Here is a 21386-nt window from a genome sequence, read left to right as displayed (position 1 = left end):
ACTTGAATTTCCAGAAGGTGTTCAATAAGCTGTCACACAAGAGACTTGTATATAAGATACGGATGCATGGAGTCAGAGGAAGTGTATTGGCATAGATAGTGGATTGGTTAACCAATGGAAACAGTGAGTTGGTATAAATGGGTGTTTCTCCGGTTGGCAGTCAGTGGTGAGTGGGGTGCTGCAGGGGTCGGTGCTGTTTACCATTTACGTCGATGATTTGGAAGAGGGGACTGAGTGTAGCATCGCAAAATTTGCTGATGCCTCTAAACTGAGTGGAAAAGCAAATTGTACAGAGGATGTAGAGAGTCTACAGAGGGACATAGATAGGTTATGTGAGTGGGCCAAGGTCTGGCACCTGGAATACAACGTTGGTAAATGCGAGATGATGCACTTTGGAAGGAATAATAGAAGAGTAGATTATTACTTAAATGGTGAAAGATTTCAGTATGCTGTTGTGCAGATGGACTTGGGAGTGCTTGTTCATGAATTGCAAAATGTTGTCTTGCAGGTACGACAGGTTATTAAGAAGGAAAATGGAATGTCGGCCTTTATTGCTAGAGGGATTGAATTCAAGAGCAGGGAGGTCATGCTGCAACTATACAGGGTACTGGTGAGGCCGCACCTGGGGTACTGTCTGCAGTTCTGGTCTCCAGACTTGAGGAAAGATATACTGGCTTTGGAGGCAGTGCAGAGGAGATTCACCAGGTTGATTCCGGGGATGAAGGGGTTAACCTATGAGGAGAGATTGAGTCACCTGGGACTATACTCTCTGGAGTTCAGAAGAATGAGGGGGGGATCTTATAGAAACATATAAAATTTTGAAAGGGATAGATAAGATAGAAGTAGGAAAGTTGTTTCCATTGATAGGTGAGACTAGAAGCAGTGGACATTGCCTCAAGATTCAGGGGAGAAGATTTAGGACGGAGATGAGGAGAAACTGTTTTTCTCAGAGAGTGGCGAATCTGTGGAATTCTCTGCCCAGGGAAGCAGTTAAGGTTTCTTCACTATATATATTTAAGCGACAGTTAAATAGGTTTTTCCTTAGTAAAGGAATGAAAGGTTATTGGGGGAAACGCAGGTAGATGGAGCTGTTTAGGGACAGATCAGCCATGATCTGATTGAATGGCGGAGCAGGCTCGATGGGCCAGACTCCTGCTCCTATTTATGTTGATTATGTTTATGTTCTTTATTGTCACCTTTCTGTCGGCGTAAACCAGTTGGCATTCTCCTCCGGTCTCCCTCATTAACAAGACATTTTCACCCAAAGAACTGCCGCTCACTGCAAGCAGTTTGTTGGTAGTTTTTCAGCATCATCCTCCATCAGAGACTGCTGTGCTTGAAAATCCCAGGAGATCAACATATCCTGAGATACTCAAACCACCCCATCTGGCACCAACAATCACTCCACAGTCAAAGTCACTTTGATCACATTTCCTCCCCTTTCTAATGATTGGTCTGAACAGCAACTGAACCTCTTGACCATGCCCGCATGCTTTGCTGCATTGAGTTGCTGCCACATGATTGGCTGATTAAATATTTGCATATATGAGCAGATTTACAGGTGTACCGAACACAAGGTCCCTGAGTATATTTGAGCCAGAGGCTGATAGGTTCAAGGTAAGTACGGGGTTAAGAGTTACCTCAAAGATGGTGTGACACAGGAGCAGAATTAGGACATTCGGACGATCAAGTCTACTCTGTCACTCCATCAAGGCGGATGTACTGTCCTTCTCAACTCCGTTCTTCTGCCTTCTCCCACAACTTTTGATGCCCATACTAATTGACAGACAGACAGACAGACATACTTTATTGATCCCGAGGGAAATTGTGTTTCATTACAGCCGCACCAATAATAGTGAAGAAATATAGCAATATAAAACCATAAATAATTAAATTATAATAAGTTAATCATGCCAAGTGGAAATAAGTCCAGGACCAGCCTATTGGCTCAGGGTGTCTGACACTCCGAGGGAGGAGTTGTAAAGTTTGATGGCCACATGTAGGAATGACTTCCTATGACGCTCAGTGTTGCATCTCAGTGGAATGAGTCTCTGGCTGAAGGTACTCCTGTGCCTAACCAGTACATTATGGAGTGGATGGGAGTCATTGTCCAAGATGGCTGCAATTTGGACAGCATCCTCTGTTCAGATACCATCATCAGAGAGTCCAGTTCCACCCCCACAACATCACTGGCCTTACGAATGAGTTTGTTGATTCTGTTGGTGTCTGCTACCCTCAGCCTGCTGCCCCAGCACACAACAGCAAACATGATAGCACTGGCCACCACAGACTCGTAGAACATCCTCAGCATCATCTGGCGGATGTTAAAGGACCTCAGTCTCCTCAGGAAATAGAGACGGCTCTGACACTTCTTGTAGACAGCCTCAGTGTTCTTTGACCAGTCCAGTTTATTGTTGATTCATATCCTCAGGTATTTGTAATCCTCCACCATGTCCACACTAACCTCTCGGATGGAAACAGGTCACCGGTGCTTTAACCCTCCTCAGGTCCACCACCAGCTCCTTACACATTAAGCTGCAGATGATTCTGCTCGCACCATGTGACAAAGTTTCCCACCGTAGCCCTGTACTCAGCCTCATCTCCCTTGCTGATGCATCCAACTATGGCAGAGTCATCAGAAAACTTCTGAAGATGGCAAGACTCTGTGCAGTAGTTGAAGTCCGAGGTGTAGATGGTGAAGAGAAAGGGAGACAGGACAGTCCCCTGTGGAGCCCCAGTGCTGCTGACCACTCTGTCTGACACACAGTGTTGCAAGCGCACGTACTGAGGTCTGCCAGTCAGGTAATCAATAATCCATGACACCAGGGAAGCATCCACCTGCATCACTGTCAGCTTCTCACCCAGCAGAGCAGGGCGGATGGTGTTGAACGCACTGGAGAAGTCAAAAAACATGACCCTCACAGTGCTCGCCAGCTTGTCCAGGTGGGCGTAGACATTGTTCAGCAGGTAGATATGGCATCCTCAACTCCTAGTCGGGGCTGATAGGCGAACTGGAGGGGGTCTAAGTGTGGCCTAACCATAGGCCGGAGCTGCTCTAGAACAAGTCTCTCCAGGGTCTTCATGATGTGGGAGGTCAATGCCACCAGTCCGTAGTCATTGGAGCCACTGGGGGTGCGGCGTCTTCGGTACAGGAACGAGAATCAACAACCTATCAGACTCCTTTAAGTATACCCAATGATTTTGCTTCCACAGCCATCTCAGCAATTCATCACCTTCTTGCTAATGATTCTGAGGTTGTGCCTTCTGGTCCTAGACGTCCGCACCATCGGTAACATCCTCTCCACATCCACTCTATCGCAGCTATTCAATATTCAATAGGATTCACTGGGATCTCCCCTCATTCTTCTAAACTCCAGCGAGTACAGGCCCAGAGCATTTGCTCCTCATACATTAATCCTTTCATTCACAGAACCTCCTCTGGGCCCTCTCAGATGCCAGCACAACTTTTCTTAGATAAGAGGCCCAAAACTGCCCATAATACTCTGTGCAATCTGTCCAATCACTTTTAAAGTCTCACCATTGCTGAGTTCTTGTCCCTTCAAAACAAGTGCTAACATTATATTTGCCTTCCTTACCACTGACTCAAATTCCTTTAGGGCAGAATGTCCCAACCTGGGGTCCGCAGACACCTCGGTTAATCGTAGCGGTGGGGATCCCCTGCTTTTGAGAATCCTACACAAGGACTCCCAAGTCCCTTTGCACCTCTTTCCCCATTTAGAAAACAGTCCGTACCTTTGTTCCTTCTACCAAAGTGCATGTCCATACGCTTCCCAAGATTGTATTCTCTCTGCCACTTCTTTGAGGAAAGAGAAGCAGAATAAAGGGTGTAAAGGTGGTAAGGTAGAAGGGCTAAAGTGTGTGTACTTCAATGCAAGAAGCATCAGGAACAAAGGTGATGAACTGAGAGCTTGGATACGTACATGGAATTATGATGTAGTGGCCATTACGGAGACTCGGCTGGCACCAGGGCAGGAATGGATTCTGAATATTCCTGGATTTCAGTGCTTTAAAAGGGACAGAGAGGGGGGTAAAAGAGGAGAAGGGGTGACATTACTGGTCAGGGATACTATTACAGCTGCAGAAAGGGTGGGTAATGTAGCAGGATCCTCTTTTGAGTCAGTATGGGTGGAGTCAGGAACTGGACGGGAGCAGTTACTCTACTGGGGGTACTCTGTAGGCCCCCTGGTGGCAGCAGAGATACCGAGGAGCAGATTGGGAGGCAGAATTTGGAAAGGTGCAAAAATAACAGGGTTGCTATCATGGGTGACTTTAACTTCCCTAGTATTGATTGGCACTTGATTAGTTCCAAGGGTTCAGATGGGGCAGAATTTGTTAAGTGTGTCCAGGATGGATTCCTGTCACAGTATGTGGACAGGCCGACTAGGGGGAATAAGAACATAAGAGATAGGAGCAGGAGTAGGCCAATCGGCCCCTCAAGCCTGCTCCGCCATTCAACAAGATCATGACTGATCCAATCTTAACTCTAGTTATCACCGAATCCCACAAGGCAACAGTGCCAACCAACAGGGCACCATGCCGCCCATTTTATTTTATTATTCATCCCGCCCAAACCCATGAGATCACCCGGGGAAAAAAAAACAATTTGCCAATTGAGGAGAAAAAATCTGGAAAATTCCTCTCCGACCCATCCAGGCTATCGAAAACTGGTCCAGGAGATCACATGGCTGATCTAAACCTAGCCTCATGTCCACTTACCTGCTCGCTCATCGTATCCCCTAATGCCATTTTTATCCAGGAAAATGTCTATCTCCGTTTTGAATTTATTGAGTGTAGTAGCTTCCACAGCTCTCTGGGGCAGTAAATTCCACAGCCCCACTACCCTCTGAGTGAAGAAATTTCTCCTCATCTCAGTCCTGGAACGGCATCCCCTTATTTTAAGATTATGCCCCCTAGTCCTAGTTCCACCCATCATTGGGAACATTCTCCCCGCATTCACCCAATCAAGCCCCTTCACAGTCTTATATGTTTCAATAAGATCGCCTCTCATTCTTCGGAACTCCAATGAGTAGAGTCCCAATCTACTCAACCTCTCATCATACATCAACCCACCCATCCCCGGAATTAACCTAGTGAACCTTCTCTGCACTGCCTCGAGAGCCAGTACGTCCTTTCTTAAATATGGGCACCAGAACTGCACGCAATACTCCAGGTGTGGTCTCCCCAATACCCGGTACAACTGCAGTAAGACCTCCCTGTTCTTATACTCCGTCCCCCTAGCAATAAAAGCCAGCATTCCATTGGCCTTCTTGACCACCTGCTGCACTTGCATACTAACTTTTTGTGTTTCCTGCACCAGGACCCCCAGATCCCTTTGCACAGAAGCACTTTCCAGTTTCTCTCCATTTAGATAATAACTTGCTCTATTACTTTTCCTGCCAAAGTGCAAGACCTCACACTTGTCAGTATTATATTTCATCTGCCAAATGTCCGCCCAATCACTCAGCCTATCTATGTCCCCCTGCAGGGTTTCAATGTCCTCCGCACTCATTACACTCCCTCCCACCTTTGTGTCATCAGCAAACTTCGATACATTGCACTTAGTCCCTTTCTCCAAATCATTAATATAGATTGTAAAGAGTTGGGGTCCCAACACTGACCCCTGCGGAATGCCATACTAGATCCAGTATTAGGTAATGAAACGGGTCAGGTCACAGATCCCTCAGTGGGTGAGCATCTGGGGGACAGTGATCACTGCTACCTGGTCTTTAGCATTATCATGGAAAAGGATAGAATCAGAGACGACAGGAAAATTTTTAATCGGGGAATGGCAAATTATGAGGCTATAAGGCTAGAACTTGCGGGTGTGAATTGGGATGATGTTTTTGCAGGGAAATGTACTATGGACATGTGGTCGATGTTTAAGGATCTCTTGCAGGATGTTAGGGATAAATTTGTTCCAGTGAGGAAGATACAGAATGGTAGGGTGAAGGAACCATGGGTGACAAGTGAAGTGGAAAATCTAGTCAGGTGGAAGAAGGCAGCATACATGAGGTTTAGGAAACAAGGATCAGATGGGTCTATTGAGGAATATAGAGTAGCAAGAAAGGAGCTTAAGAAGGGGCTAAGAAGAGCAAGAAGGGGGCATGAGAAGGCCTTGGTGAGTAGGGTAAAGGAAAACCCCAAGGCATTCTTCAATTATGTGAAGAACAAAAGGATAACAGGAGTGAAGGTAGGACCGATTAGAGATAAAAGTGGGAAGATGTGCCTGGAGGCTGTGGAAGTGAGTGAGGTCCTCAATGAATACTTCTCTTCGGTATTCACCACTGAGAGGGAACTTGATGATGGTGAGGACAATATGAGTGAGGATGATGTTCCGGAGCATGTTAATATTAAGGGAGGGGAGGTGTTGGGAGTTGTTAAAATACATTAGGACGGATAAGTCCCCGGGGCCTGATGGAATATTCCCCAGGCTGCTCCACGAGTCGAGGGAAGAGATTGCTGAACCTCTGGCTAGGATCTTTATATGCTCGTTGTCCATGGGAATGGTACCGGAAGATTGGAGGCAGGTGAATGTTGTCCCCTTGTTCAAGAAAGTTAGTAGGGATAGTCCAGGTAATTATAGACCAGTGAGCCTTATGACTGTGGTGGGAAAGCTGTTGGAAAAGATTCTTAGAGATAGGATCTATGGGCACTTAGAGAATCATGGTCTGATCAGGGACAGCCAGCATGGCTTTGTGAAGAGCAGATCGTGTCTAACAAGCCTGATAGAAGTTCTTTAAGGATGTGACCAGGCATACAGATGAGGGTTTTGCAGTGGATGTGATCTACATGGATTTTAGTAAGGCTTTTGACAAGGTTCCACATGGTAGGCTTATTCAAAAAGTCAGAAGGCATGGGATCCAGGGACGTTTGGCCAAGTGGATTCAGAATTGGCTTGCCAGCAGAAGGCAGAGGGTTGTGGTGGAGGGAGTACATTCATATTGGAGGATTGTGACCAGTGGTGTCCCAGAAGGATCTGTTCTGGGACCTATACTTTTCATGATTTTTATTAATGATCTGGATGTGGGGGTAGAAGGGTGGGTTGGCAAGTTTACTGACGATACAAAGGTTGGTGGTGTTGTAGATAGTGCAGAGGATTGTCGAAGATTGCAGAGAGACATTGACAGGATGCAGAAGTGGGCTGAGAGGTGGCAGATGGAGTTCAACCCGGAGAAGTGTGAGGTGGTACACTTTGGAAGGACAAACTCCAAGGCAGAGTACAAAGTAAATGTCAGGACACTTGGTAGTGTGGAGGAGCAGAGGGATCTCGGGGTACATGTCCACAGATCCCTGAAAGTTGCCTCAGAGATAGATAGGGTAGTTAAGAAAGCTTATGGGATGTTAGCTTTCAGAAGTCGAAGGATAGAATTTAAGAGTCGCGATGAAATGATGCAGCTCTATAAAACTCCGGTTAGGCCACACTTGATGTACTGTGTCCATTTCTGGTCACTTCACTACAGGAAATATGTGTAAACTATAGAAGAGGTGCAGAGGACATTTACAAGGATGTTGCCTGGATTGGGGAGCATGCCTTATGAGAATAGGTTGAGTAAACCTGGCTTTTTCTCCTTGGAGCGACGGAGAATGAGAGGTGGCCTGCTGGAGGTGTATAAGATGATGAGAGGCATTGATCGTGTGGACCGTCAGAGGCTTTTTCCCGGGGATGGACGGAGATAAGGTGCTGGACACCACTACGAGTACAATGTACAGACGGTAATTCCAGGTGAGGCTTCCCATTCCCTACCTAGAGGTTGAAGAGAGCTTCTGGAGGATGTAGGAGCAGAAGGAGGCCATTTGGCCCATTGACACTACTGCCCCATTCAGTCAGGCGTGATATTTCTCAATCCCATCCTCCCAGCTCTTCCTCGAGAAGAAAGAGTGGATATCTGTCTGCTGGAATATGATACTGGACGTCTCCAGTTGATGTCATGATGGGAGATTTTAATTTCCCAAATATCAATTGGCTTTTCCCTAGAGTGAGGGCTTTAGATGGGGTGGAGTTTGTTAGATGTGTTCTGAAGGTTTCTTGACACTATATGCAGATAAGCTGATAAGAGGAGAGGCTGTACTTGATCTGGTGTTGGGAAATGAACCTGGTCAGATGTCAGATCTCTCAGTGAGAGGGCATTTTGGAGATAGTGATCATAATTCTATCTCCTTTACAACAGCACTGGAGAGGGATAGGAACAGACAGGTTAGAAAAGCATTTCATTGGGTTAAGGGGAATTATGAGGCGATCAGGCAGGACACTGGAAGCTTCCATTAGAAACAGATGTTCTCAGGGAAAAGTACAGAAGAAATGTGGCAAATGTTCAGGGGATATTTGTGTGGAGTTCTGCGTAGCTATGCTCCAGACAAGGAAGTTTTGGTTGGGAACAGCAACCGTGGTGTACAAAGGCTGTATTAAATCTAGTCAAGAAGAAAAGCTTATAAAAGATTCAAAGAGCTGAGTAATGTTAGCGATCTAGAAGATTATAAGGCTAACAGGAAGGAGCTTGTGAAGGAAATTAGGAGAGACAGAAGGGGCCATGACAAGGCCTTGGCAGACAGGATTAAGGAAAACCCCAAGGCATTCTACAAGTATGAGAAGAGCGAGAGGATAAGACATGAAAGAATAGGACCAATCAGGGGGGAAAGTGTGTATGGAACTGTTTTCTCCCAGTAGGGAGTAGTTTTTAGTTCCAAGTGCGCCTGTCACGTTTTGTCACCCTGTAACTTTATCCTTCAATCTCTCTGAATTATGGAGGATAGCATGTGTATAAATGTCTCTCTCCAGCAGACCTCATCACATTCATCAGGACTCCAGTATTTCTACTATTTTTTTACTGTTTCTTAATTGTACATATGATGTTTTTATGTTCTATCGCTGAGCAGCGTGAACCGTCTGACTGGCCTATCAGATTCCTCTTTGGGAACGAGTCCACTTCATCAGCATTTGTGATCTGGCTATTGTTCACAATTGCACATAATTAAAAAGGAGGAAATAACAGAGGTACTTAATGAATACTTTACTTCAATATTCACGATGGAAAAGGATCTTGGTGATTGTAGTGATGACTTGCAGCAGACTGAAAAGCTTGAGCATGTAGATATTAAGAAAGAGGATGTGCTGGAGCTTTTGGAAAGCATCAAGTTGGATAAGTCGCTGGGAGTGGGTGAGATGTACCCCAGGCTACTGTGTGGGTGAGGGAGGAGATTCCTGAGCCTCTGGTGATAATCTTTGCATCATCAATGGCGACAGGAGAGGTTCCGGAGGATTGGAGGGTTGCAGATGTTGTTCCTTTGTTCAAGAAAGGAAGTAGAGATAGCGCAGTAAATTATAGACCAGTGAGTCTTACCTCAGTGGTTGGTAAGTCGATGGAGAAGATCCTGAGAGGCAGGATTTATGAACATTTAGAGAGGTAAAATATGATTAGGAATAGTCAGCATTGCTTTTTCAAGGGTAGGTTGTGCCTTACGAGCCTGATTGTATTTTTGGAGGATGTGACTGAACACATTGATGAAGGAAGAGCAGTAGATGTGTATATGGATTTCAGCAAAGCATTTGATAAAGTACCCCATGCAAGGCTTTTTGAGAAAGTAAGGAGGCATGGGATACCTTATCAAACATAGAAAACCCACCAACACAATACAGGCACTTTGGCCCACAAAGCTGAGTCGAACATGTCCCTACCTTAGTAATTACTATGGTTACCCATAGCCCTCTAGTTTTCTAAGCCCCATGTACCTATCCAAAAGTCTCTTAAAAGACCCTATCGTATCCGCCTCCACCACCATTGCCAGCAGCCCATTCCACGCACTCACCACTCTCTGGTAAAAAAACATTGCTTTGTGGATCCCGAACTGGCTTGCCCACAGAAGGCAAAGAGTGGTTGTATTCTGCATGCATGACATATTCTGCATACAGGTCGGTGACCAGTGGTGTGCCTCAGGGATCTGTTCTGGGACCCTTAATCTTCATGATTTTTATAAATGACCTGGAAAAGGAAGTGGAGGGATGAGTTAGAAAGTTTGCTGATGACACAAAGGTTGGAGGTGTTGTGGATAGTGTGGTGGGCTGTCAGAAGTTACAGCAGGACATTTATAGTCTGCAAAACTGGGATGAGAAGTGGCAGGTGGAGTTCAACCCAGATAATTGTGAAGTGTTCATTTTAGTAGATGGCAGAATATAGTATTAACGGTAAGACTCTTGGTAGTGTGGAGGATCGGAGGGATCTTGGGATCTGAGTCCATAGGACACACAAAGCAGCTGCTCAGGTTGATGCTGTGGTTAAGAAGGCGTACGGTGTATTAGCCTTCATCAATGGTGGAATTGAATTCAGGAGGTGTGAGGTAATGTTGCAGCTGGTCAGGACCCTGGTCAGACCCCACTTGGAATACTGTGCTCAGTTCTGGTCGTCTCACTGCAGGAAGGATGTGGAAACCATAGAAAGGGTGCAGAGGAGATTTACAAGGATGTTGCCTGGATTGGGAGGCATGCTAACTTATGAGAATAGGTTGAGTGAACTCGGTCTTTTCTCCTTGGAGCGATGGAGGATGAGAGGTGACCTGACAGAGGTCTATGAGATGATGAGAGGCATTGATCGTGTGGATAGTCAAAGGCTTTTTCCCAGGGCAGAAATGGCTGCCACATGAGGGCCCAGGTTTAAGGTGTTTCAGAGTAGGTACAGAGGAGATGTCGGGGTAAGTTTTTGACCAGAGAGTGGTGAGTTCGTGGAATGGGCTGCTGGCAAAGCTGGTGGAGGCGGATACGATAGGGTCTTTTAAGAGACTTTTGGATAGGTACATAGAGCTTAGAAAAATAGAGGGCTATGGGTAACCTTAGTAATTACTAAGGTAGGGACATGTTCGACACAACTTTGTGGGCCAAAGTGCCTGTATTTTGTTGTAGGTTTTCTATGTTTCTATCTAAAACATAGTATCAAATTAAAAGCTAATTTGTACAAACTCACATAGAGTAGTGGGAGACTGGAGAATTGGGAAAACTTTAAAAAGCAACAGAAACAACTAAACAAGAAATAAGGAAAGGGAAGATAGAGTATGAAAGTAAATTAGCACAAAATATAAAAACAGATAGCACAAGTTTTTATAAATTATAAAGCTTTAGAGGGTGGCTAAAGTCAACCTAGGTCCCTTGGAGGTCAAGAAGGGGAAATTGATATTGGGTGATACGGAAATGGCTGAGGCAGTGAACGACTATTTGGTCTTCACGGTGGAGGGCACGTCTAATATGCCAAAGAAGATGTTATGGATGAAATGGGAGGTGAGGACCTCGATAAAATCACTGTCACTAAAGAGACAGTGATGAGCAAACTAGAGGGTTTGAAGGTAGATAAGTCCCCTGGTCCTGATGGGATGTATCCTAGGGTGCCGAAGGAATTGGCAGAGGTTATAGTAGATGCGTGGGTAATCATTTATCAAAATCCTCTGGACTCTGGGCAGGTCCCGGTGGATCAGAAGACAGCAAATGTCATGCCACTTTTTAAAAAAGGATGTAGGCAAAAGACGGGCAACTATAGGCCAGTTATCTTAACATCTGTAGTCAGGAAAATGCTTGAAGCTGTCATTCACAAAGAAATAGTGGAACATTTAGAAAGGAGTGGTTGCATCAGAGAGACGCAGCATGGATTCAGAAAGGGCAGGTCCTGTTTGACAAAGTTACTGGAGTTCTTTGAGGACATAATGAGTGCAGTGGATAGAGGGGAACAGGTGGATGTTGTACACTTGGATTTCCAGAAGGTGTTCGATAAGCTGTCACACAAGAGACTTGTATATAAGATACGGATGCATGGAGTCGGCGGAAGTGTATTGGCATAGATAGTGGATTGGTTAACCAATGGAAACAGTGAGTTGGTATAAATGGGTGTTTCTCCGGTTGGCAGTCTGTGGTGAGTGGGGTGCCGTAGTGGTTTGTGCTGTTTACCATCTACATCGATGATTTGGAAAAGGGGACTGAGTGTAGCGTAGAAAAATTTGCTGATGACACTAAACTAAGTGGAAAAGCAAATTGTACAGAGGATGTGGAGAGTCTACAGAGGGATATAGATAGGTTAAGTGAGTGGGCCAAGGTCTGGCACCTGGAGTACAATGTTGGTAAATGCGAGATCTGGCACTTTGGAAGGAATAATAGAAGAGCAGATGATCATCGAAATGGTGAAATATTACAGCATGCTGTTGTGCAGATGGACTTGGGAGTGGTTGTGCATGAATCGCAAAACGTTGGCTTGAAGATACAACAGGTTATTAAGAAGGCAAACGGAATGTTGGCCTTCATTGCTAGAGGGATTGAATTCAAGAACATGGAGGTACTGCAACCATACAGGGTACTGGTGAGGCCGCACCTGGGGTACTGTCTGCAGTTCTGGTCTCCAGACTTGAGGAAAGATATACTGGCTTTGGAGGCAGTGCAGAGGAGGTTCACCAGCTTGATTCCAGAGACGAAGGGGTTAACCTATGAGGAGCGATTGAGTTGCCTGGGACTATACTCTATAATTAAGGGTTATTGGGGGAAAGGCAGATAGATGGAGCTGAGTTTGGGGACAGATCAGTCATGATCTTATTGAATGGTGGGACAGGCTCGATGGGCCGGATGGCCTACTCCTGCTCCTATTTCTTATGTTCTTATATTCTCATAGATTTAAGGTGCCAGGAGGTATGTACAGAGGAGATATCAGGGGTACGTTAATTGCCAGAGTGGTGAGTGCGTGGAATGGGCTGCTGTCAATGGTGGTGGAGGTGGATACGATAGGGTCTTTTAAAAGACTCCTGGACAGGTACATGGAGCTTAGAAAAATAGAGGGCTATGGGTAACCCTAGGTAATTTCTAAAGTGAGTCCATGTTCCGCACAGCATTGTGGGCCAAAGGGCCTGTATTGTGCTGTTGTTTTTCTCTGTTCAATATATTCTCCAGAAATTGATGTGTGTCTGTCTAAGAGCATCTGAACGGCCTGTATTGAATCTGCCTCCACCAACTCCCTTGGCAGCACACTCTCGGCAGCCACTGCTCTCTGCAATTTCCAATATCGTTATCGTTCAATATACTAATTTATGTATAAATCACATAAATATAATTATACATAATTATTTACCGGCCCAGATGGCATCCCAGAACGGGATCTCTGGGCCTGTGCAAGTGAGCAAGCTGGAGTGTTTGCTGAAATCTTCAACTGCTCCCTGCTTCAGTCTAAGATCCCCTCGTGTTTTAACAAGGCAATGATAATCCCGGTGCCAAAGACAAGCAAGGTGGCATGCCTGAATGACGACCGACCTGTGGCTCTAACATCAATTGCTATGAAGTGCTTCGAGTGATTGGTTATGGCACACATCAACCATAACCTAACAGTCAGCCTCGATGCTTTGCAATTCGCCTACCGGAGCAACAGGTCAATGGCAGATGCCATCTCTCTGGCACTACATTCCTCCTTAGAACACCTGGAGAATAAAGACTCATATGTCAGGTTCCTTTTCACCGACTACAGCTCTGCCTTTAATACCATCGTTCCAAATAAACTGATTCCTAAACTCCTGAACCTGGGTCTCAGCACTCAGATCTGCAGCTGGATCTTCAACTTCCTCACAGACAGGACCCAGGCTGTAAAAATAAGGGACAGGCTCTCCTCTACAATCACTCTGAGCACTGGTGCCCCACAAGGCTGTTTACTCAGCCCCGTGCTGTACTCACTGTACACCCACGATTGTGTAGCCAAGTTTTCATCAGACTCAATATATAAGTTTGCTAATGACACCACAATTGTAGGCCGTATCTTGGGTAATGATGAGTCTGAGTACAGAGAGGAAATTAAGAACCTGGTGGCATGGTGCGAAGACAATAACCTATCCCTCAATGTCAGGAATTGGTTGTTGACTTCAGGAGTAGCGGACTGCACGACCGCATCTACATCGGTGGTGCACAGGTGGAACAGGTCAAAAGCTTGTTCCTCGGGGTGAATATCACAAATGACATGACTTGGTCTAACCAAGCAGAGTCCACTGCCAAGAAGGCCCACTGGTGCCTTTACTTCCTGAGAAAGCTGAAGAAATTTGGCCTGTCCCCTAAAACCCTCACTAATTTTTATAGGTGCACCGTAGAAAGCATTCTTCTAGGGTGCATCACAACCTGGTATGGAAGTTGTCCTGTCCAAGACCGGAAGAAGCTGCAGAAGATTGTGAACATAGCCCAGCACATCACACAAACCAATCTTCCACCCTTGGACTCACTTTACACCGCACGCTGTTGGAGCAGTGCTGCCAGGATAATCAAGGACACGACCCACCCAGCCAACACACTTTTTGTCCCTCTTCCCTCTGGGAGAAGGTTCAGGAGCTTGAAGATTCGTACGGCCAGATTTGGGAACAGCTTCTTTCCAACTGTGATAAGACTGCTGAACGGATCCTGACCCGGATCTGGGCCGTACCTTCCAAATATCCGGACCTAACTTGCACTACCTCACTTTCCCTTTTCTATTTTCTAATTATGATTTATAATTCAAATTTTTATTATATTTACTTGGATTTGTACATCAGGGAGCACAAAGCGCAGAATTAAATATTGCTGTGATGATTGTACTCTCTTGTATCGATTGTTTGGTGACAATAAAGTATGGGCAAAGTGTGCCCTCTAGTGTTAGACTGGGGAAGGACACCGGCTGTCTGCTCTCTCAGCCTCTCATCATCACATCACTATCAGGTCTCCCGTCAGATTCCGCAGCTCCAGAGAAAACAAATCCAGTTTGTCCAACCTCTCCTTCTCGTCCAATCGAGACAGCAGGTTGGAACGTTGTTCATTGGAGTTTATGGGGCTGAGGGGTGACCTTACAGAGGGGTATAAAATCATGAAGGGGATGGATGGGGTGAATGCACAGTCTTTCACCCGAGGTGATGGAATGCAGTACCAGAGGCAACGGGCTTGAGGTGAGAGGTTTAATGGGAACCTGAGGGGCAACATTTTCAATGAGAGGGTGGTCCGTACATGGAATGAGCAGACTGAAGCAGGTACGGTAACAATATGTAAACGCCTCTCGGAGAGGTACATGGATAGGAAAGGTTTTGGGATAAATGCATGCAAGTGGAACTGGCTCTGTTGAGCATCTGGGCTGACAGGGACCAGATGGGCCGAAGGGCCTGTCTCTGTGAAGTGTGACTCTGTGTCACCGATCCTGGGAGACAAGCCGTGTGGGATAGACGTTCTTCCTGCTCCCGTTGTCCTGAGTTCACAAACCCTCCCCAGGAGACCCGTCCAACCACCGGAGAACGTGGATCTACAGAGAGCAGCTCACCCCTGAGACAGACCGGCCGTGTTTTACAGCTGTGGTGTGGCCCCATCCAGACAGGGGAATGTGGGAGACGGGTTGTCTACCCACCTCAGGCGATGTCTCGGAAGCCCGTGTCTGCTGGGATGGACGGAGGTAAGGTGTGGGACATCACTACGAGTGCTGATGTACAGACGGTAATTCCAGGTGAGGCTTCCCATTCTCCACCTGGAGGTTGAAGGGAACTTCTGGACGATGCAGGAGCAGAATGAGACCATTCGGCCCATTGAGACTACTGCTCCATTCAGTCAGGAGTGATATTTCTCAATCCCATCCTCCCACCCTCTCCTCTGGAGGCAAGAGTGGATATCGGACTGCTGGAATATGATACTGGAGAGGTAATAATGGAGGGGGGAGGGGGGGTGATTGTTGGGTGAAGTCGAAGTATTTTGCATCTGTCTTCACTGTGGAAGACAGCAGCAGTTTGTCAGAACTCCGAGAGTGTCAGGGCAGAAGTGAGTGTTATTACTATTACACAGAAGGTGCTTGGGTAGCTGAAGGTAGATAAGTCACCTGCACCATGTGGACACTTAGGGTCCTGAAAGAGGTGGCTCAATGGATTATGGAGGGACAAGTAGTGATCACTCAGTTAGTCTGACCTCAATGATTCAGATGATATTGGAGGAACAGGTTTATTGACGATAATGTTTTGGAGTGCTGACAGCCACATGATAAATAGACCATAGTCAACATGGTTTCCTTCGGGAGATATCTTTCCTGACAAATCTGATGGGATTTGATAAGGAAATGACAGACAGGACAGACAAGGATGAGTCATGGATGTTGCTTATTTGGATTTCCAGAAGGTCTTTGACAAGGTCCCACTCATGAGGCTGCTTAACCGGATAGGAACCCGTGGTTTTACAGGAAAGGTACTAGCATGGATGGAAGATTGGCTGACTGGCAGAAGGTAAAGAGTGGACTTTGCTGTGAGAGTCTGCAGACGGACGCATAGATATAGATTAAGTGAGTGGGCAAGGGTCTGGCCGATGGAGTACAATGTTGGTAAATGTGAGGTCATCCACTTTGGAGGAAAAACGAAAGAGCAAATTGCAGCATGATGCTGCGCTGTGCTTGTGCATGAATCACAAAAGGTTGGTTTGCAGGTACAGCCGGCCATCAAGAAGGCAAATGGGATGCTGGCCTTTATTGCTAGAGGGATTGAATTCAAGAACATGGAGGTCATGCTGCAACTATACAGGGTACTGGTGAGGCCGCACCTGGAGTACTGTGTGCAGTTCTGGTCTCCTTACTTGAGGAAGGATATGTTGGCTTTGGAAGCGGTGCAGAGGAGGTTCATCAGGTTGATTCCAGACATGAGAGGGTTAGACTATGAGGAGAGATTGAGTTGCCTGAGACTGTACTCACTGGAATTCAGAAGATTGAGAGATCTTATAGAAGCATATAAAATTATGAAAGGGATTGATAAGACAGAGGCAAGGAAGTTGTTTCCACTGGTAGCTGAGATTAGAACTAGTGGACATAGCCTCAAGATTCAGGGAGTATATTTTGGACGCAGACGAGGAGGAACTGCTTTTCTCAAAGAGTGGTGAATCTGTGTGATCCTCTGCCCAATGAAGCAGTGGAGGCTTCCTCAGTGAATATATTTACGATAAGGTTGGATGGGTTTTTTCATAGTGGGGGGAATTAAGGGTTGTAGAGAAAAGGTGGGTAGGAGGAGATGAGTCCATGATCAGATCGCCATGATCTGATTGAATGGCGGAGCAGGCTCGACAGGACAGATGGACTACTCCTGCTCCTATTTCTCATGTTCATTAAGTTTATGTTCTTTATTGTCACATTTCTGTCAGCGTAAGCCACTCTGGTATTCTCTTCCGGTCTCCCTCATTAACAAGACATTTTCACCCAAAGAACTGCCACTCAATGGAAGCATTTTGTTGGTTATTTTTCTGCATCATCCTCCATAAGAGACTGTTGTGCTTGAAAATCCCAGGAGATCAGCATATTCTGAGATACTCAAACCACCCCATCTGGCACCAACAATCACTCCACAGTCAAAGTCACTTTGATCACATTTCCTCCCCTTTCTAATGATTGGTCTGAACAGTAACTGAACCTCTTGACCATGCCTGCATGCTTTGCTGTATTGAGTTGCTGCCACATGATAGACTGATTAGATATTTTCATTATTGAGCAGATTTACAGGTGTACCGAGCATGAGGCCACTGGATGTATTTGAGGCAGAGGCTGATAGGTTCAAGATAAGTAAGGATCTCTTGCAGGATGTTAGGGATAAATTTGTCCCAGTGAGGAAGATAAAGAATGGTAGGGTGAAGGAACCATGGGTGACAAGGGAGGTGGAAAATCTAGTCAGGTGGAAGAAGGCAGCATACATGAGGTTTAGGAAGCAAGGATCTGATGGGTCTATTGAGGAATATAGGGTAGCAAGAAAGGAGAAGAAGGGGCTGAGAAGAGCAAGAAGGGGCCATGAGAAGGCCTTGGTGAGTAGGGTAAAGGAAAACTCCTGGGCATTCTTCAATTATGTGAAGAACAAAAGGATGACAGGAGGGAAGGTCGGACCGATTAGAGATAAAAGTGGGAAGATGTGCCTGGAGGCTGTGGAAGTGAGCGAGGTCCTCAATGAATACTTCTCTTCGGTATTCACCACTGAGAGGGAACTTGATGACGGTGAGGACAATATGAGTGAGGTTGATGTTCTGGAGCATGTTCATATGAAGGGAGAGGAGGTGTTAGAGTTGATGAAATAGATTAGGAAGGACAAGTCCCCGGGGCCTGACGGAATATTCCCCAGGCTGCTCCACGAGGCGAGGGAAGAGATTGCTGAGCCTCTGGCTAGGATCTTTATATCCTCGTTGTCCACAGGAATGGTACCAGAGGATTGGAGGGAGGCGAATGTTGTCCTCTTGTTCAAAAAAGGTAGTAGGGATAGTCCTGGTAATTATAGAACAGTGAACCTTACATCTGTGGTGGGAATGCTGTTGGAAAAGATTGTTAGACATAAGATCTATGGGCATTTAGAGAATCATGGTCTGATCAGGGACAGCCAGTACGGCTTTGTGAAGAGAAGATTGTGTCTAACAAACCTGATAGAGTTCTTTGAGGAGGTGACCAGGTATATCGATGAGGGTAGTGCAGTGGATGTGATCTACATGGATTTTAGTAAGGCTTTTGACAAGGTTCCACATGGTAGGCTTATTCAGAAAGTCAGAAGGCATGGGATCCAGGGAACTTTGGCCAGGTGGATTCAGAATTGGCTTGCCTGCAGAAGGCAGAGGGTCGTGGTGGAGGGAGTACATTTGGATTGGAGGGTTGTGACTACTGGTGTCCCACAAGGATCTGTTCTGGGACCTCTACTTTTCATGATTTTTATTAACGACCTGGATGTGGAGGTAGAAGGCTGGGTTGGCAAGTTTGCAGATGACACAAAAGTTGGTGGTGTTGTAGATAGTGTAGAGGATTCTCGAAGATTGCAGAGAGACATTGATAGGATGCAGAAGTGGGCTGAGAAGTGGCAAATGGAGTTCAACCCGGAGAAGTGTGAGGTGGTACACTTTGGAAGGACAAACTCCAAGGCAGAGTACAAAGTAAATGGCAGGATACTTGGTAGTGTGGAGGAGCAGAGGGATCTGGGGGTACATGTCCACAGATCCCTGAAAGTTGCCTCACAGGTAGATGGGGTAGTTAAGAAAGCTTATGGGGTGTTAGCTTTCTTAAGTCAAGGGATAGAGTTTAAGAGACACAATGTAATGATGCAGCTCTATAAAACTCTATTTAGGCCACACTTGGAGTACTGAGTGCAGTTCTGGTCACCTCACTATAGGAAGGATGTGGAAACATTGGAAAGGGTACAGAGGAGATTTACCAGGATGCTGCCTGGTTTAGAGAGTATGGATTATGATCAGAGAGCAAGGGAGCTAGGGCTTTTCTCTTTGGAGAGAAGGAGGATGAGAGGAGACATGATAGAGGTGTACAAGATATTAAGAGGAATAGACAGAGTGGACAGCCAGTGCCTCTTCCCCAGGGCACCACTGCTCAGTACAAGAGGACATGGCTTTACGGTAAAGGGCGGGAAGTTCAAGGGGGATATTAGAGGAAGGTTTTTCACTCAGAGCGTGGTAGGTTCATGGAATGCACGGCCTGAGTCAGTGGTGGAGGTAGATACACTAGGGCCTGTAATGTGCTGTACTATTCTATGTGTCTGTGTTCTTTGCCCATTCTCCTAATTTGTTCTTCTGCAGACTCCCAGCTTCCTCAACACTACTCGCCCCTCAACCTATCTTTGTATCATTCTTAAACTTGGCCAGAAAACTATCAATTCTGCCACGCAAATCATTGGCCTATGCTGTGAAAAGAAGTGGTCCCAACGCCGGCCCCTGTGGAACACCACTAGTCCCTGGCAGCCAACCAGACAATGCTCTCCTTCAATCCCACTCTTCACCTTCTGCCAGTCAACCAATCTTCTGTCCATGTTAGTACCGTTCCTGTAATGAACTCCATCTGCCCTCTCTCGGAACAACTTTCCATGTGATCTGTATCCATGACAACCTTCCTTTCTCTCCACAACACCACCAACTTGTGTTAGTCACAAACCCACCAGTCATATCTCCAACATTCACAACTCAGGTTTAACACTTTACACATTAGGTACCCTGTAGTGAACCACAGGCCAATGTTCAAAGTAAACTTTAATATCATAGTGCATATATGTCACTATACACAACCCTGAGATTCACTTTCTTGTGGTCACACGCTCGGAATAACCATAACAGAATGAATGAAAATCCACCCACTGGGGCTGTCAGCCTGAGTGCAGAAGTCAACACACTGTGCAAATACAAAATTAAGAATTAATAATAATAAATAAATAAGCAAAAATATCAAGAACATGAAATGAAGGGTCCTTGAAAATCTCATCGGTTGTAGGAACATTTCCATGATGGGACAAGGAAAATGATCACATTTGGTTCAACAACCTGATGGCTGAGGGGTAATAACTGTTCCTGAACCATGGGTGTGAGTCTTAAGGTTTCTGTTCCTAATTCCTGATGGCAGCACCGAGAGGAGAGCATGTCCTGGGTGATGGGGTGGTCCCTGATGAAGGATGCTGCTTTCCTGCGACAACATTTCATGTCAATGTGCACAACAGTTGGGGTTGCTGACCCATGGTGGACTGGGCCATATCCACTACTTTTTGTAGCATTTTCCATTCGAGGGCATTGGTGTTTCCATACCAGGCTGTGAAGCAGCTGGTCAATATACTCTCCACCGCTCATCTATAGAAGTTTGTCAAAGTTTTAGAGGTCATGCTGAATCTTGCTGCCATGCTTTCTTCATAATTGCATTTATTTGTTAACCCAGGACAGGTCATTTGAAATACTAACACCTCGGAATTTAAAGTTGCTGACCCTCTCCACCTCTGACCTTCCGATGAGGACTGGCTCATGACCCTCTGGTTTCCCTCCGACAAGGTCAGTAACACCGGACAACAAAGAATTGCTTCCTGAATACTTTTGGTGTACTTTATGGATTTTGGGCTGCTGATCAAGCAAAATCACCATGAAATCTCCCTATCACTCACCATTTTTCAAAAATCACCTATATTTGTTATTTCAATTCATTATTCAAATCAATTAAAATGTTGCCCGCAATGTAAAGTGAAAAGATCTCCATCGTGTCCAGGTATTCCTGGGCTTGCTTAGGCAGGGTGGATGCTACAAGGCAGGACAGGTTTTCGAAAGGGAATAAAGCATCACACACACACCATTCTATGCATTGTGTTTACATGATATTGGTTTGCAATCACATTGATGTTCATCTACTGTATTCATTATAATAAAGTATTTTCAGGAGTATTTGTGATTGCAGAATGTCTTGCCAATGTTGCAACAACTACGACTCTCTGTCACATTTCTGACGAGTATACACTAAGATCTCAAAGAAGGAAATTGACTCCTCTTATTGAGAAAGCCTTTACTGTTCTTTGGGTGGAAAATTGGCGATTCAGACAAAGCCTGGGCTCCTCACGTTGTTGCACAACATGCACTGTCCATCGTAAAGCTTGGCTCGGAGGTGCTC

General features: G+C 45.8%; 1 protein-coding gene across 1 annotated transcript in view; it reads left to right on the top strand.

Moving 5' to 3' along the window:
- Positions 1-20698, top strand: part of LOC132385347 (heat shock cognate 71 kDa protein-like) — a 30099-nt gene extending 9401 nt beyond the window's left edge. Inside the window, exon 4 of the mRNA XM_059957386.1 lies at positions 20670-20698. Within this exon, the coding sequence (XP_059813369.1) occupies positions 20670-20683 (14 nt within the window). The 3' untranslated portion in view covers positions 20684-20698. The remainder of the gene's footprint in view (positions 1-20669) is intronic.
- Positions 20699-21386: the final 688 nt, after the last annotated feature.

Source organism: Hypanus sabinus (genome assembly GCF_030144855.1).
Source record: "Hypanus sabinus isolate sHypSab1 chromosome 1 unlocalized genomic scaffold, sHypSab1.hap1 SUPER_1_unloc_1, whole genome shotgun sequence".
NCBI lineage: Eukaryota > Metazoa > Chordata > Chondrichthyes > Myliobatiformes > Dasyatidae > Hypanus > Hypanus sabinus.
Note: the sequence above shows the minus strand (reverse complement) of the source record. Positions and strands in the feature narration are given on the sequence as shown.